The 14,485-nt window shown below is 41.8% G+C and overlaps 3 protein-coding genes across 7 annotated transcripts in view; all 3 read right to left on the bottom strand.

The window, feature by feature from the left end:
• pxk (PX domain containing serine/threonine kinase) overlaps positions 1-783 on the bottom strand; it is a 33,768-nt gene extending 32,985 nt beyond the window's left edge. For both annotated transcript variants that reach the window (XM_032512900.1, XM_032512899.1), the window contains exon 1: positions 380-783. In XM_032512900.1, coding sequence (XP_032368791.1) covers positions 380-706 — 327 coding nt within the window. In that variant the 5' untranslated portion in view covers positions 707-783. The remainder of the gene's footprint in view (positions 1-379) is intronic.
• Positions 784-1,611: 828 nt separating this feature from the next.
• Positions 1,612-8,426, bottom strand: rpp14 (ribonuclease P/MRP 14 subunit). Of its 4 annotated transcripts, none has more exons than XM_032512909.1 (6): positions 8,320-8,426; positions 5,424-5,583; positions 5,169-5,253; positions 4,703-4,779; positions 4,333-4,411; positions 2,138-2,456 (listed from the first exon to the last, which is right to left on the bottom strand). In XM_032512909.1, the coding sequence occupies exons 2-6, from the start codon at positions 5,513-5,515 to the stop codon at positions 2,400-2,402; spliced, it is 390 nt and encodes a 129-aa protein (XP_032368800.1). In that variant the 5' UTR covers positions 5,516-5,583; positions 8,320-8,426; the 3' UTR covers positions 2,138-2,399. The 4 variants fall into 4 exon arrangements, with proteins under 4 accessions (XP_032368797.1, XP_032368800.1, XP_032368799.1 ...); XM_032512908.1 differs by having other exon boundaries at positions 5,424-5,596; positions 8,320-8,420; XM_032512910.1 differs by lacking the exon at positions 8,320-8,426 and adding an exon at positions 8,102-8,122.
• A 609-nt stretch (positions 8,427-9,035) lies between these two features.
• LOC116687950 (monoacylglycerol lipase abhd6-B) overlaps positions 9,036-14,485 on the bottom strand; it is a 17,734-nt gene continuing 12,284 nt past the window's right edge. The window contains 5 exon segments of the mRNA XM_032513693.1: positions 9,036-9,613; positions 11,341-11,343; positions 12,432-12,484; positions 12,487-12,528; positions 12,950-13,022. Coding sequence (XP_032369584.1) covers positions 9,434-9,613; positions 11,341-11,343; positions 12,432-12,484; positions 12,487-12,528; positions 12,950-13,022 — 351 coding nt within the window. The 3' untranslated portion in view covers positions 9,036-9,433.

Raw genomic sequence — 14,485 nt, 5'->3', positions numbered from 1 at the left:
GTGACAGCACTACAGATCTGTAGCTAGGGTCAGCTGCCTGCCCGTCCGATATTGGAGTTACGGTGCAACTCTGTCAACTGTTTCACGCTAGTGATAGTAATATTTTTACAACTATATTGACTTTAGTATCAGACGTGGTTGGTGGTTAGTACAACAATTCACAGGAAAGGAGAATACATTATAGCTTCTACATCTGTGTCCGATAATGGAATTGGTGACGCAGCGATTGACTCAAACGCCCCCTTTAAAACTTGGCTGTCTTTGAAAACGCACCAGCAGCGAGACATCGGTCCTCCCGCAGTGAACCACGTACAGGTGGAAACCGTAAGCACGCAGGTTGTTAACGGATACGAGTCGTCTGTTGCCAGTCAACACTCACCGTGTGTGACTGCAGGTTCTGGCTGGCTTCGATCACCGCCGTCAGGGGCACGGTGTCATCCAGCAGCAGTCTGCCGGGGGCCGGCTTCTCCAGGAAAGACATCCCGGGAGGATCGACGGTGAAAGTGTGGCGTGAGTGTCCGTCTGTCACTGACTGAAGCCGCCGGGACGACACTTGGGCGGAGCCCCCGCCGATCAGAGGAGGAACACCAACAGCCAGGGAGAAGCAGACTAGTAGCTGGCTGTCTACGGTAGCTGCTACCTTGGCTATCGTAACCAGGAAGAAGCGCTGTTCCGATCGGACGTCAACAGGCTGCTTTGTCGTCATAATTAGAGGCTGGGAAACCACGTCACTGCGCGTCACTGCCACCTGCTGGTCTAGAGCAGGAACTGTTCTGTCACATCACTATTATGGATTTTGTTGTTGAACGTGTCATCCTAAAGAGTCAATATACTGACTGATAGCCCTGTCAGTAGAAGAAATTGGACGAGACAAAGTCATCAGTGAAATCACCTGTTGACCAGATCACCTGAAGACCTGCACGCTGTTTGCCTAGAGCCGGGCTGTGTGGAAGAAAAGGTTCTCGTAGGTCTAATTCTGTGGCTGGTTCAGGTGAGTTTTAGTCAATGCACAGTGGAAACAGAAGTTCACCACAAGCTGTCGGATTCTCTCTCTGACCAGAATGAGTTTCTGGCTGGAAGCATATACCGACTTACAGGAAACAGGCTTAACAAAAGGTGTGGGCTGGACTAAGCTAAGTCACTAAGAAGACACTCATCTCAGGTTTGTCTGAGTGGATTTACATAGGCTCATTACACTTCTGTTCCACAAAGCATACAGGGCTTTAATTAGTTTTTTTAGATAGGGTGCGTCTTTCTCTCTGAGACACTAAATATAATCAGGATACATTAAGAAATTCATTTGACTAAAGTAAAATCATTCCAGCACATCAAATGTCAATTAGAATAGACAATACTAAGATAATATATAACTTTCTATTAGTTAATACATATTTTCCTACAGCGGTAAATCAACTATTTAACTTAAGTTCTATGAATAAACTCGTTCTAGGTGCAGTTCTATCTATTTAATTTGCTGTCTTTTCCTCTACTTCTGTCCCGTTACCCACTGCCATCTTAGAGATGAAGACGGCAAAACGGAGCTGCTGTACTCAGACTGTGACAAGACAAGAATGGATTTGATCAAGTCAAAGATAAAATGGTAATTAAAAATGATTTTCTCAAGTTTTTATTCAACAATATTTCACATTAAACAAAATACAGAGCAGATCTGACAAATTAAAACATCTACACAATAAATCTCTCTACCTCTCCGGTAGCTGCTCTGTCCCGACACCCTTCTCGTCGCCAGCCTTTAACGACATGATCAAAAAACAACAAAAATCACAGTATGAAGCCGACGTGGAGCGAAGTCCATCAAATCATCGGGAGATGCCGAGCTACACACTGGTGCTGCAGCGACCATTTTGAAATCACTGCAACTGTCAAATCGTCCTCCCCTCCTTCTCTCACTCCTTCTGCTGCTGTTCCTCGGGCATCATCACCATCACCTCCCCCTCCATCACCACCTTGTCCTGGACGGAGCACGTCACGGCGATGAAGGCGAACGACATCTTGATCTTGCGGACCTCGGCTTCGGCCGTCACCTCCTCGCCGATGTAGAGCGGCGCCGGGAAGCGGATCTCCTGGTACAGGAAGATGCAGCCGCGGCCGGGCATCCTGGTGCCGAGCACGGCGGAGATCAGGCCGTTGATGAGGACGCCGTGGACGATGGGCGTCTCAAAGGAGGTGGTGCTGGCGTAGGCCGGGTCCAGGTGGAGCGGGTTGGTGTCGCCCGTCAGCTCGGCGAACAGCTCCACGTCGCGGGAGGAGAAGGCTTTGGTGAGGGAGGCCCGCTGGCCGACGTGGAGCAGCCGGCAGGAGGGAGGGGAGAGGCACAGCCGCCGTTTATTAAAGAGACTGCTCCACGTCAAAGTCATCCGGAAGATTCTCATCGCCCTTCAGTCCAGCTGCAGCTCCCGGCTGTTTCCTGTCAGCGCGAGCAGGAACGGTGAAACCTGAAGGTGACACAAGAGAAACGTCTTTATTGTCTCAAGCTTTGTGTCTACTCTCGCAGGACACCGCGGCGAGGGCCTCTGTACATGGCGTGAGAGCTATGAACGTGCATGGCGATGTTTAAAGGTGCCCTGCCACACACATTTCATTACTTTGTGGTAATGTCTGAATTCTAACATGGACTCTAACTTGGTTACCTTGTTCCAAGCCATTCTAGTGTGGTATAGAAAGCCTGCAGGAAGACTCCGCTCCATTTGTGCCAGTTCTCATTAATATTCAACAAGCTAAACTGCTTGACTATGATTGGCTAACAGCTAGCCAATGAGAGCCTGGCTATCAGCATCCGTTACCCATCGCAACAGGACGAGCTCATGAATAGTGATGAGCTCAGGCAGCATGACGTCAGACTGACCAGCTGTTGTGATTGGCCTGATTTCTCCTCTCTTATTTCTTTTCACGGGCTAGAGCTGACAGAGGAGGTAGCAGTTCACACACACACACACACACACACACACACACACACACACACACACACACACACACACACACACACACACACACACACACACACACACACACACACACACACACACACACACACACACACACACACACACACACACACACACACACACACACACACACACACCTCCAGAAAAGGCAAGTCAACACAATTGTGTGTGACAGGGCACCTTTAAGATCAGAGGAAAGGTGCCAGTACCCGGGGGTCCTGGGTTTGCCAGCCAGCAAAACTCCGCTAGATGACTCACTTCAGAAGGCTTGGAACTCTGCAACTTTCCCTCTTTAGCGTTTAGCGCAGCGCTATTGAAGCCGTAGACCCTTAGCTGAGTCATCCTCCCCAGCTCCACCCTCTCCTCAAAACTCACCACGCGCGGTTTAAAAAAAGCCAGAGATGGCAACTGCAAAATTGCCAAACGCAAGGCTTCAAAACAGCAGTCCAAAAATAAAGTGCGACGTCACTGATGCTACGTCTACTTAGTTTATTTTCATCTTTACTCATTCACTTGTCTCTTCTGAATGAACTGGCTGATGGTTTTTGAAAAATATCCAAAACTCACCTTACAAGAGTCAAAAGTAGGGAGGCCTCAAATCGGTAATCGGAGATGTAATAATGTTTTCTATTCCCGGATTTAGTTTTTTATACGGAGATTGATGCAAGTAATGTGGAACCAAAGTTCACAAGTGCGAGTTCCACCCGGCCACTTATATTAGCCGTACGACGTAGTGAGGCAGAGGATGCAGCACCCAAACACCAGATAACACAAACCACTGTAAAGAGCACCCGCCTATATGACCGTGACAGTAAGATCGTAGAATTGTAGATATACAAATTTCACGTTATTTGCATTGCTCCTTGGGAGTTGTTGTACTGGGCTGCTGACTGGGCGGACGAGGTAAAAGCACGTTGGCATCGGCACTGATCATGTTCAAATGAGCAGCTGGGGTCTACAACAGCTGTTCAAGAAGAAGGTAAAGGCTTACGTTACGGCTCAACTTGTAGTTCTGAAAGTTAAGTTTTGTTGTTAAGCACAACTTAAAAGGCAACGTTTATGTATTATTATTTAAATGTATACCTGTGTTTGAGTTTTTTTTAAAGAATGTAATACAGCAATTAAAATCACTAAAGTTTCATTTTTTGACAGATATTATTTTATGCTACTTAAGCAACAAAAAAGGTAGCTTTTAAAATAAGGAAGCCGCTCTTTTGCATATTTACTAATACTCTGGCAAAAGTATTTCTTAACCGCTTACTCAATTAATTGATGGAATAATCATTTGAATACTCGATTAATAAGATAATCTATAGTTGAAGCCCTAGAAAGATCATTTTTGGAGACTGAAGTGTGGTCTGCTGACCTGCAGCACTCTGAAGGCACAGGCCTGGTTCTGGTAGGAGCCCAGCAGAGTCAGGGAGCTCCACAGCTTCACCAAACCCCTGAAAACACACACACACACACACACACTGTTAGGCTACTTAATTATTTTCCACAACAGGATGTCGCCACCTGAACTGCTGGAGCATCAACAGTAAAATGTGAAGCAGTGTTGATAAACAAAACAGAACTAAGATGGTGGCGCCCTCGTGGGGGGGCGGACACACGGACACACGGACACACGGACACACACACACACACACACACACACACACACACACACACACACACACACACACACACACACACACACACACACACACACACACACACACAGCTGTTGTTGAACTCACTTGCTGTAAACACGCAGGAGAGCAGTGAGGGTGTCTTCATCGTACTTCAACAGGTCAAAGGTCAACGCTGCTCCCACCTGAAGCACCAAAAAATGGAGGACAAAAACATACCATTGAAAAACCAGCTGCAGTGCAGCTGCAGTGTTTCATTATTTTCACCACTGAGTAATCTGCAAATTCATTTTTTTTATTTTTTTAAAGCAGAATTTCCTTTGGGGGATAAAAAGCCAGATTGCAATCACGAGATGACGAACATCTGGAACAAAGGGATTTCTGGCGTTTGTAACTTGGAAGAACTGCTTCACCAATCGACTATCGATTATCAAGATAGTTGATTACACTGAAGTTAATTTCAGAATTAGCTTTGATATTTTTCTGGAGGCTTCCATCAAGGGTCCTCACAGCGTCAGAGCAGATCCCACCGGGGGAATGGAACCGTCGACCCCGGCCGTGCTGATGAGCTCACCTCTCCATACAGGCTGTTCAGGCCTGTGATGATGAACTGCTTCAGTTCAACTGCACTCAGTCTGGTAGACTCGTCCTCCAGCACACTGAACACACACAGACACAACGTGGGATCAGTGCACAGGTACGGTATTGATTGACAGGTGTGGATGAAATAGGGAGGCCCCTATGGATTGGTTTGTACTAGGTATAAATGTTATGGATAAATATATATATATATATATATATATATAAAAACCTTTTGAGAGTGACTTACAGGCAGACCTTCAAGTAGTGGTACGGCGAGGCGTTCTTCAACACGACCCGTTGGTAAACTGCAGGTTCGTCCTTCTTGTCGGCGCGGCTCATTCTATTTTAAATCCGTGGCTCAGACTCCCAACAGGTGACGAGCAGCCGGCCGATTAGCTGACTTCAGACTGGAAACCCTCCCTGCAGGTTAGACAGACACCAAAAGCACCATTAAACCACGCAGGTCGGTTTGTCAGGTCTGGATGTGGATCCTACAGCAGGACTGTGTGTGCTACATGGTTCAGATGTGATGCTTGATGCATTCTTTATTTGAACTCAATCCCACATGCACCGTGTCCTGCTGATGGAGCTACTCGCCAATGTGGAGTAAAATAGTCCTGAACAAATGCACGATTTCCTCCTGTGTGAGTGAAGTTTGCTTAAAACTACAGTGACCAACTAATTCAAGATATTACTGAGCATTAAAAAAAAAAAAAAAAAAAAAACACTGTACATTTGTTATCCTATTTACATCTTCAGCAGGAACCAATGGGCTTGGGTCTGCGAGCCGCAGACAGCAGAGGGGACTCTGAAAGTTTTGGGAGTCACACACTGATGGGTTTTTAACCCTTGTTGTCTGTACGCCAACGATGCACTTGTCCTCTCGGGTCGGAATAGAAAATTAACACTTGTGTGGCGCTTTTTTTCTCTCTCGATAATTTTGACTACTTTTTTGTCCCTTTTTCATTGTTTTTTTGTAAAAAAAAATGTGTTGACTGTTGATGCTTTTGTCCACTACCACCAGTACTGTATACGTGCCATTTACACCAATTTATTACCACCGGTGTTACACTTATTTTTTGGAATTCATCGTCAATAAACCTTGTTTATAGCAAATTCTACCTAATGTTTGAGTCACAAAAGCAGAAATTATGAATTATTTTGACTACTATTAGAGTAATGGACGTTGATGGACGTTTAGTCAGAATAGTGTACATTCTTTTTTCAAACGCTATAAAGTTGAAGACAACACTACACAAGAGTAGAATGATCATTAAATGTACTTGCAATGTATGTTATTTTGGGGTAATTTGGTTAAAAAGAAACCTGTATTTCTGATATCGACATTTTTATAACGGGTCAAATTTGACCCGAGGACAACATGGAGTGGTAGTATGGCAATACTTAGTTGGCAATATGGAAAAAATAGAATAACAGCTGACCTTCAATGTGTGATAGAAAGATCACTGGGGTAGGGCTAATACCTGGTATCAGCCGGTACCCTGACTCTGGGTATCTGTATCAAGGCGAAAAGTAAAACTACACTAAACTCAGGAGTAATGTTTTGTGCCGAAACAATTAAATCAATAAGTTGACTGTTAGAAATGATTCAATATGATGAATTCATGATAATTGGTATTTCAAGCCATACTGTATGTCAAACCTTCTGTGGTTCCAGCTGAGGATGTGTTGCCCATCACTGTAAACAGGATGTCTTTGTGTTTGGGACTGTTGCTTGCTGTCACTGATGCTCAATACGACCTTATTAAACGGACGGGGTGTAGCTATGATATGTAAGCGAGGCCACATTAAATACAGCTTCTTTATCAATGCCACAAAAATTTGTTTCTACAATCAGTTACACTTAATTACCACATCACACATTGAACTATGGGAAATTGGGCTGGAACATTTTTTATGTAATCTTATTATTCAAATTAGAAAAAAAAAAAAACTTTAGTTCTCTTCTTTTATATTATGGCTTTTTCTTAAGGGATGGTATTTATTGTAACTAGATATGTATATTATATTTTTAGTTCTGGATCGCATTTAACTTACCTTTATTTCTTTAACTGGAAATCCCTTTGTAACTTTGTAGAAAGTATATAAATAAAGCTATTATTATTACTGGATCTAAACAGATGAATAAAAGCACCTCTGGTCTGAGTTACATTTAAAACAAAGGGTTAAAATATGTTCTTTCAAAAGCATTGATTTTTGGTTCGTGCACATTATAGCCGAACATAGTTTCGACCTCTTTAACCCTCATGTTGTCCTCGGGTCAAATTAACCCCTTTTCCTATTTCAATGTTTTTTTGTAATTACTCAAAATGACATGATTGATTCCACACAACGCTCTTTGGCAAGTACAAATCTCTTTCATTCATTTTGGGGTGTCTTATTCAATTTCATAGCATTTGGAGAGAAAAAATTGAAGTGGTTTTGAAATATTATTGAGTAAACGTTGACATATTCCAGTCTGTGATTATCCATCAACATCCATTCCTTTAATTTTAGTCTAAATAATTCCTAATAATTCTGTTTTCTAACTCAAACATTGGGTATAATTTACCAAAAATGAGGTTCATTGACCATAAATTCCAACAATAGTTCTGTAAAACTGAAAGTTAGTGAGTTGGTGTTACACGTTAAAAAAAAGTGTTAAACAGGGACGAAAACGTGAGAAAAAGTTAAAAACATCGATAAAAGCGTCAACAAATGGGTTGACTTTCAATTTTGACGGGAAGACAACACAAGGGTTAAATACAGTCTGTTAGACACTCAAACAAATAAGACACTTAGCAAGAACCATGGCTAGCTAACCAAGAGGCTAAATCTGCTAACTAGCTGTCACGGTCAGCGGTTGAACATCAATAATATCAGTGCGCATTTTATTAACAAGCTGGCCCAGTCTGACAGATTAACCTTTCCTCGTGGAAATGTCAAATACACGGCTGCACTACCTGCGACTAGCTAGCTAGCCTAATATAGGTCAAAGAGCAGCTAAATGAAGCTACGCTAAATTAGCTAGCAGCTGCTACACTGAAGTTGAAACAGCTAACAGTAAATGCACTTCCGTTTGTTATTGTTAAAGATAGAGAGATATATATTCCAAAAATATTGCTTTCCAGTATTTAACTCACCAACTACATCAAGACATAACAGCGTGTTGTTGGTTGTAAACAGGCGTCATGCGGCATGCCTCTATAACAACGCATGCGCAGTCATCGCTGACAGCGAGATCAAAGATGTGCAAAAATAGTAGGATGGATCACTCTGTCACAATATCGAACATACAGGAATGACAAACGGAGTTAAGATAAAATAAAGGGAAATCCAAGTAAACAAGGACAGTTATAAGTCCAAAAAAATTGAGAAATGTATTTAAAAAAAAAAAAGAATAGAAATAAAAACTGAAACTATACAAGAGAAATTAACGACCAAATTAAACTACCGGGTAGATCCAGTTTGTTTCGGTCATGTATTTGAAACATTTGTATTGTTGACATCAACATTCGAGTCACACAAATAATCTGTTTTCCAAAATAATTTCCCCAAAGACAATAAACAGAAGTCAATCTAAAGCGTGGCCGGTAGTCTAAAATTTCCTTTGAGATCTATCTATCTATCTATCTAATTTGACACGTTTTATTTTCTAAGCCACTTCCAAACCCATTTCTATCATTAAAAGAAAAATTCAGAGGAAATGGTTTACCAATGTGTCCCCACCCAGCAGTTGGTGTATTACTCCATTACATCAAAACAAAACAGAGTTGGTGTATTACTCCATTACATCAAACAAAACAAAGTTGGTGTATTACTCCATTAAAAACAAAACAGAGCAGAGAAGTTTCCAATTAATCAATACAACTATTTTCATCTTCAGATTTATTCCTGTAGTCCTAAAATACTCTTTGTACATGTGCTGACATTATTAAACCTCACCTCATTTATCAAACTTTATTCACGTACAGTGCATTTTTCTATTCTGTGTTTTTATGAGGGTGCATATGCAGTCAGTTCACAGCAGGAGACTCAAACACCTGCCACTCACATGAAACAAGAGACTAAAATACAGTTTTAAAGAGAAATGTGCAAAATCCCAAAGTGGAATGTTTTCCTTCAACATTAACATCTAAAACAAAGACTTCAGGAATATTTGACTGTGACGCTTTTTTTTTGTTATTGAATATTTCTTCAATCATCACCACAATAAACTTCATGTCCCTCATCGTTTACAGACGAGGTCATTCTTCTTCAGGAAAGTTTCTTAGTGCTCTCGTCAGTGACTTCCTGTGCAGACAGGAAGTCAACAATGAGCTTGGCGGCTTTCCTGGGCCTCTCCAAAGCCACAGAGTGACCACAGTTGTCCAACAGCTCCACCTGGCAGTTTGGCAGCGCCGCCTGCAGCACCGCCGCCCCCGACACGTCCACCACCTGAGACAGGAGACAGCTTTATTGGCAGCTTGACGTGTTTAAGGATTTTGGCCTTTGGTTATGGGCAGACATGGCTGTGGATTATATTCATTTTTTTTATAAGCTACGCTTGCAGGACAGACGCATAGATATAAAATATATTATTTGGTTGGTTGATCCACAACTTTGGTCCAGACTGAACGTTTTATAATGGGAAACTTACATTTAAACATGATTTCTTAACCCTCCTGTTGTCCTCGGGTCAAATTGGACTCATTTTCAAAAGGTTTATGTATATGAAAATTGGGTTTCTTTGAACCAAAAAAAAAAAAAAAAAAAACGGTCTTCAAAAGTAAAATAAATGATCAGTTCACTACTCTTATTGAATAGGGTGTTTATGTAATGTTATAGCATTAAAAAAAAAGTAAAAGTGACAGAAATGACAAACTGTCTCGAATAAAAATTAACTGTACGGTTCAGACTTAACAAAACAACGGAAGTGCTTTTACTGTTAGCTGTTTTAGCTTCAGTGTAACAGCTACATATCTATGTACTGTACACACACACACACACACACACACACAGACAGACAGACAGACAGACAGCAGACAGACAGACAGACAGACAGCAGACACACACACAGTCGTGTCTGCTATCTGTGGGGACCAGTCATTGCATAATGCACCCTAGCCCCTTACCCAACCTTAACCATCTAACCTAAATGCCTAACCTCCACCCTAACCCTAACCATAACCTAACTCTAACCCTACTCCTAAAACCAAGTCTTAGTCCCAAAAAGCCTTTAACGTTAGGGGCCAGCATTTTGGTCCCCACAAAGCACTCAGGTCCATAAGTATACTGTTTTCACAATTTGGTCCCCACAAATGTAGCATAACTAGACCACACCACACACACACACACACACACACACACACACACACACACACACACACACACACACACACACACCACACACACACACACACACACCACACACAACACACACACACACACACACACACACACACACCACACAAACACAACACACACACACCACACACACACACACACACCACACCACACACAAAACAACACACACCACACACACACACAACACACACACACACACACACACCACACACAAACAATACATATACTGTATGTATATATATATATGTGGGAAATACACCTTACATATACACTAACACCTGAGTTTATCAAACTACAGGTAATCGTGTAGAAAATGAGTTTATATCAATGTAGAATGAATGACTTTATAACTTTTGACTTGGAGTAAATTCCTGAACACATCCAGAACCGGACCCTGTCTGTTGGAGACTTCAAGATGACAGTATTAAAAGTCTAAAGACATTGTGGTGAAACTGCTCTGTACTGGCTCTGCCATTGTTTTCCTACGTGTGTCTCTTTGAATAATCCCTCCTGCTGTAAAGAAACTTCCACCACAGTTTTCAACAACCAAATGTTGAGATTTTTGTTCCCTCAAATAAAAAATCCTGATGACTGGTCTCCTGACTTTTCATTTAGCGCCACAAGCAGGTTCACATCTATGGTTTGGAGTGAAATATTGGATGGATTACCATGAAAGACATTCAGACATTCATGACCCCCTCAGGGTGAACTGCAATAACTCCTAATTATCCATTCAGAGCCATAATCAGATAAAGAAAGAGGAAGAGTTAGGATGCTAACACGCTATACTAAGATGCTGAACATGGTAAACATTATACCTGCTAAACATCAGGGGCCAGTTGTTCAAAGGTAAACTAATCGGATTTGGTTATGGATTGGATCAAATCTTGAAAATGGGTTGTTCAAAAGGTAAAGAAGGAATCTGAAATCAGATTAGATCACGGAACCCATCCTAGTTTTAATCTGGATCAAACCTTCACTTTGTGTGTTCAAAACTTGTCAGTAGGATTTGGATAACTTTGATCCAAAAAAACAGGATTATCTGATCCCAACAGGGGGGAGGATTAGGTGATTTCAAGGTGGATTCCAGCACCAAAACTTAGTAAAATTTAATGGTCAAATAATACATTTGCATCATTTAGTGTATATACTTTTTATATTTTGCACTGACTTGACCTTGTTAAGTTTAGTAAGCAAAAAATAAAATAAAAATACAAATTATCTTGTCCTCATGAAAAATCCCCCAAACAGATTTAAATAACAAAAATAAATACAAAATAATAATATATTTCTCATTCATCACTCATCTCATTCATTAATTTCAAGGAAACAATCTAATACAAATTCTGGTCTTTCCTCCTTAGATGAAGAAGAACCCTGAACATTCTACTACTACTACTTCACTCTTAACCTTTTTTTTTTAAAGATGTTTTCAAAACTTTCCACAATGTATTTGTTAATGTATGTTAGTTTTTTATTTGTAGTGGCTCAAATGAGGAGTTATAAAAGAAATTATGAATGGAAGTGGGAGTTATTTTTTCGTTTTGTCTCAAAATAAACACTTAGAGTGACCCCATCTTGGCTCTTACCGTTTCTGTACGTAGTGGTGCCCACATTGTGATAGTTGTCCTATTTAGGCAGTGGTAATGATTTGGTATCTTGAAAACTGTGTATCTGGATCAGGGTGATCCAGTCCAATGTTGCTTTGAAAACCGGCGTAAAAGTAAGACGGATTACCTGATCCTGGATAGGAAGAAATGGGATTTCCAAATCCAGTCATTTTGATCCAGATAAATGTTTTGAACAACTGGCCCCAGAATGTTAACATACCAATTACTCTCATTTTAGAAACATTTATGTTGCCTTTTCCTTGATCAATACCATTTTGAAATAACTGATAATTTTATACGGTCCTCGGTCCCCAGATGACCTGCACTGGTGATGTGATCAGATGCAAGTTGTCTGCAGCGAGTGACGAGACTTCTCCCCGATAATCTCCATGAACACTGAACACACACACACACACACACACACACACACACCACACACACACACCACACACACACACAAACACACACACACACACACACACACACACACCACACACACAACACACACACACACACACACACACACACACACACACAACACACACACACACACAACACACACACACACACACACACACACACACCACACCACACACACAACACACACACCAAATCTCTCGAATAAAAACAGTTAAAAAATTACATGTACTGTTGCAGACTATAATAATAATAATAATAATAATAATAAAGTATATAAATGAGTTTATATTAATGTAGCCTGAATGATTTGATGACTTGGAGTGAATCCTGATCCAGAACCGGACCCTGTCTGTTAGAGACTTCAAGATGACGGTATTTAAAGTCTAAAGCGGCCTACACGTGGTCTTGTGGTAAAACTGCTCTGTACTGGCTCTGCCAGTGTTTCCTATGGGGAGAGCCCGTGGAGACATCTCGGAGGCGTGGCATACGGCATGATATAGCCCACGAGCAAAGTTCAAATTATTTCAACTTTCACCCACTTGCTGCTGACCTTTTTAAGGCGTAAACCCATGAAAGGAGGCAGCCCCGAGGAATGATGACGTATACTTGCTCTGCGCCCTCCGTCAGTTTTGCCTCTGATCATGCGTCGGCGGCTTAAGGACCGGAATTCCCCTGAAGGGCCCCTTTAACCTCAACGCTCTGTAATCTGCTAATACTTTTTCATTTCAGAGGACACAACTGGAGATTGTAATCTAGATCCAAATCACACATTACATTTAAAGTAACATGTGTGTGTTAAGCCGCCTACACATGATCCGGGCTGGCCCCATTTTTTTTCTATGCGGAGAGCGGTGGCGTCCAACTAGGTGCAGCGTTACCTTTGGCATGCTCGGATATGCCACCCTGTGCTGCTGACCTTTAAAGGCGCAACGCTCTGCGCCCTACCTCTGTCGTTGTGAATCTTTGTTCTGAACTGAGCTGTATGCCTGATCAGATCAGATACTGGAACAACAGGAAAAGTTATGCCTGACAAAGTCCTGCTGCTCCAACACACCATCACACCATGGCTCCTCAGCAGGAATGGAGGGGTTGTAGCTCAAGATGTAGCACGGTCAAATTGCTCCTGATGCTGAACCATCAGTGTGTGAATGTACATGAATGTTAATCTGTATGGCAGCCTCAGACAACCGTGTATGAGTGTGTGTGTGTGTGTGTGTGTGTGTTAATGGGGCCTGTGTAAAGCAATTTCAGTGGTTGTTATGACTAGAAAAGTGTAAAAAAAATGCATAAGAAAACAGGGAGGTTTCAAAGACCTAAATAAAGTGTCCACCTATATAATATCTACTATCTAATAACGTATGGATTATTAAAGGTCCCATGACATGGTGCTCTTTGGATGCTTTTATATAGACCTTAGTGGTCCCCTAATACTGTATCTGAAGTCTCTTTTATATAGACCTTAGTGGTCCCCTAAAACTTTATCTGAAGTCTCTTTTATATAGCCTAGTGGTCCTAATACGTATCTGAAGTCTCTTTATATAGCCTTGTGTCCCTAATACTGTATCTGAAGTCTCTTTTATATAGACCTTAGTGGTCCCTAATACGTGTACGAAGTCTCTTTTATATAGACCTTAGGGTCCCATACTGTATCTGAATCTCTTTTATATAGACCTTAGTGGTCCCTAATACTGTATCGGAAGTCTCTTTTCCCCAAAATTCAACCTTGGTGCAGAATTCCAGCCACTAGAGCCCGCCCCACATTGAGTTTACCTAAGTATATTCCATTTCTGAGTCTGTAGTTATTGAGGAGAGGTGGTGTGGGGGTGTGGCCTTGACCAACTGCCACTTTGCTCATTTGAAAGCCATGATTTCTCTCCCCAGACCCACACACACACACACGCCCACCACACCACATAATATATATAACATCAGA

Source organism: Etheostoma spectabile, chromosome 4 (genome assembly GCF_008692095.1).
Source record: "Etheostoma spectabile isolate EspeVRDwgs_2016 chromosome 4, UIUC_Espe_1.0, whole genome shotgun sequence".
Lineage (NCBI taxonomy): Eukaryota > Metazoa > Chordata > Actinopteri > Perciformes > Percidae > Etheostoma > Etheostoma spectabile.
Note: the sequence above shows the minus strand (reverse complement) of the source record. Positions and strands in the feature narration are given on the sequence as shown.

Bases quoted from the DNA above. Each gene is read 5' to 3' on its own strand.
- rpp14 (XM_032512906.1), bottom strand. From the start codon at position 2,393: ATGAGAATCTTCCGGATGACTTTGACGTGGAGCAGTCTCTTTAATAAA.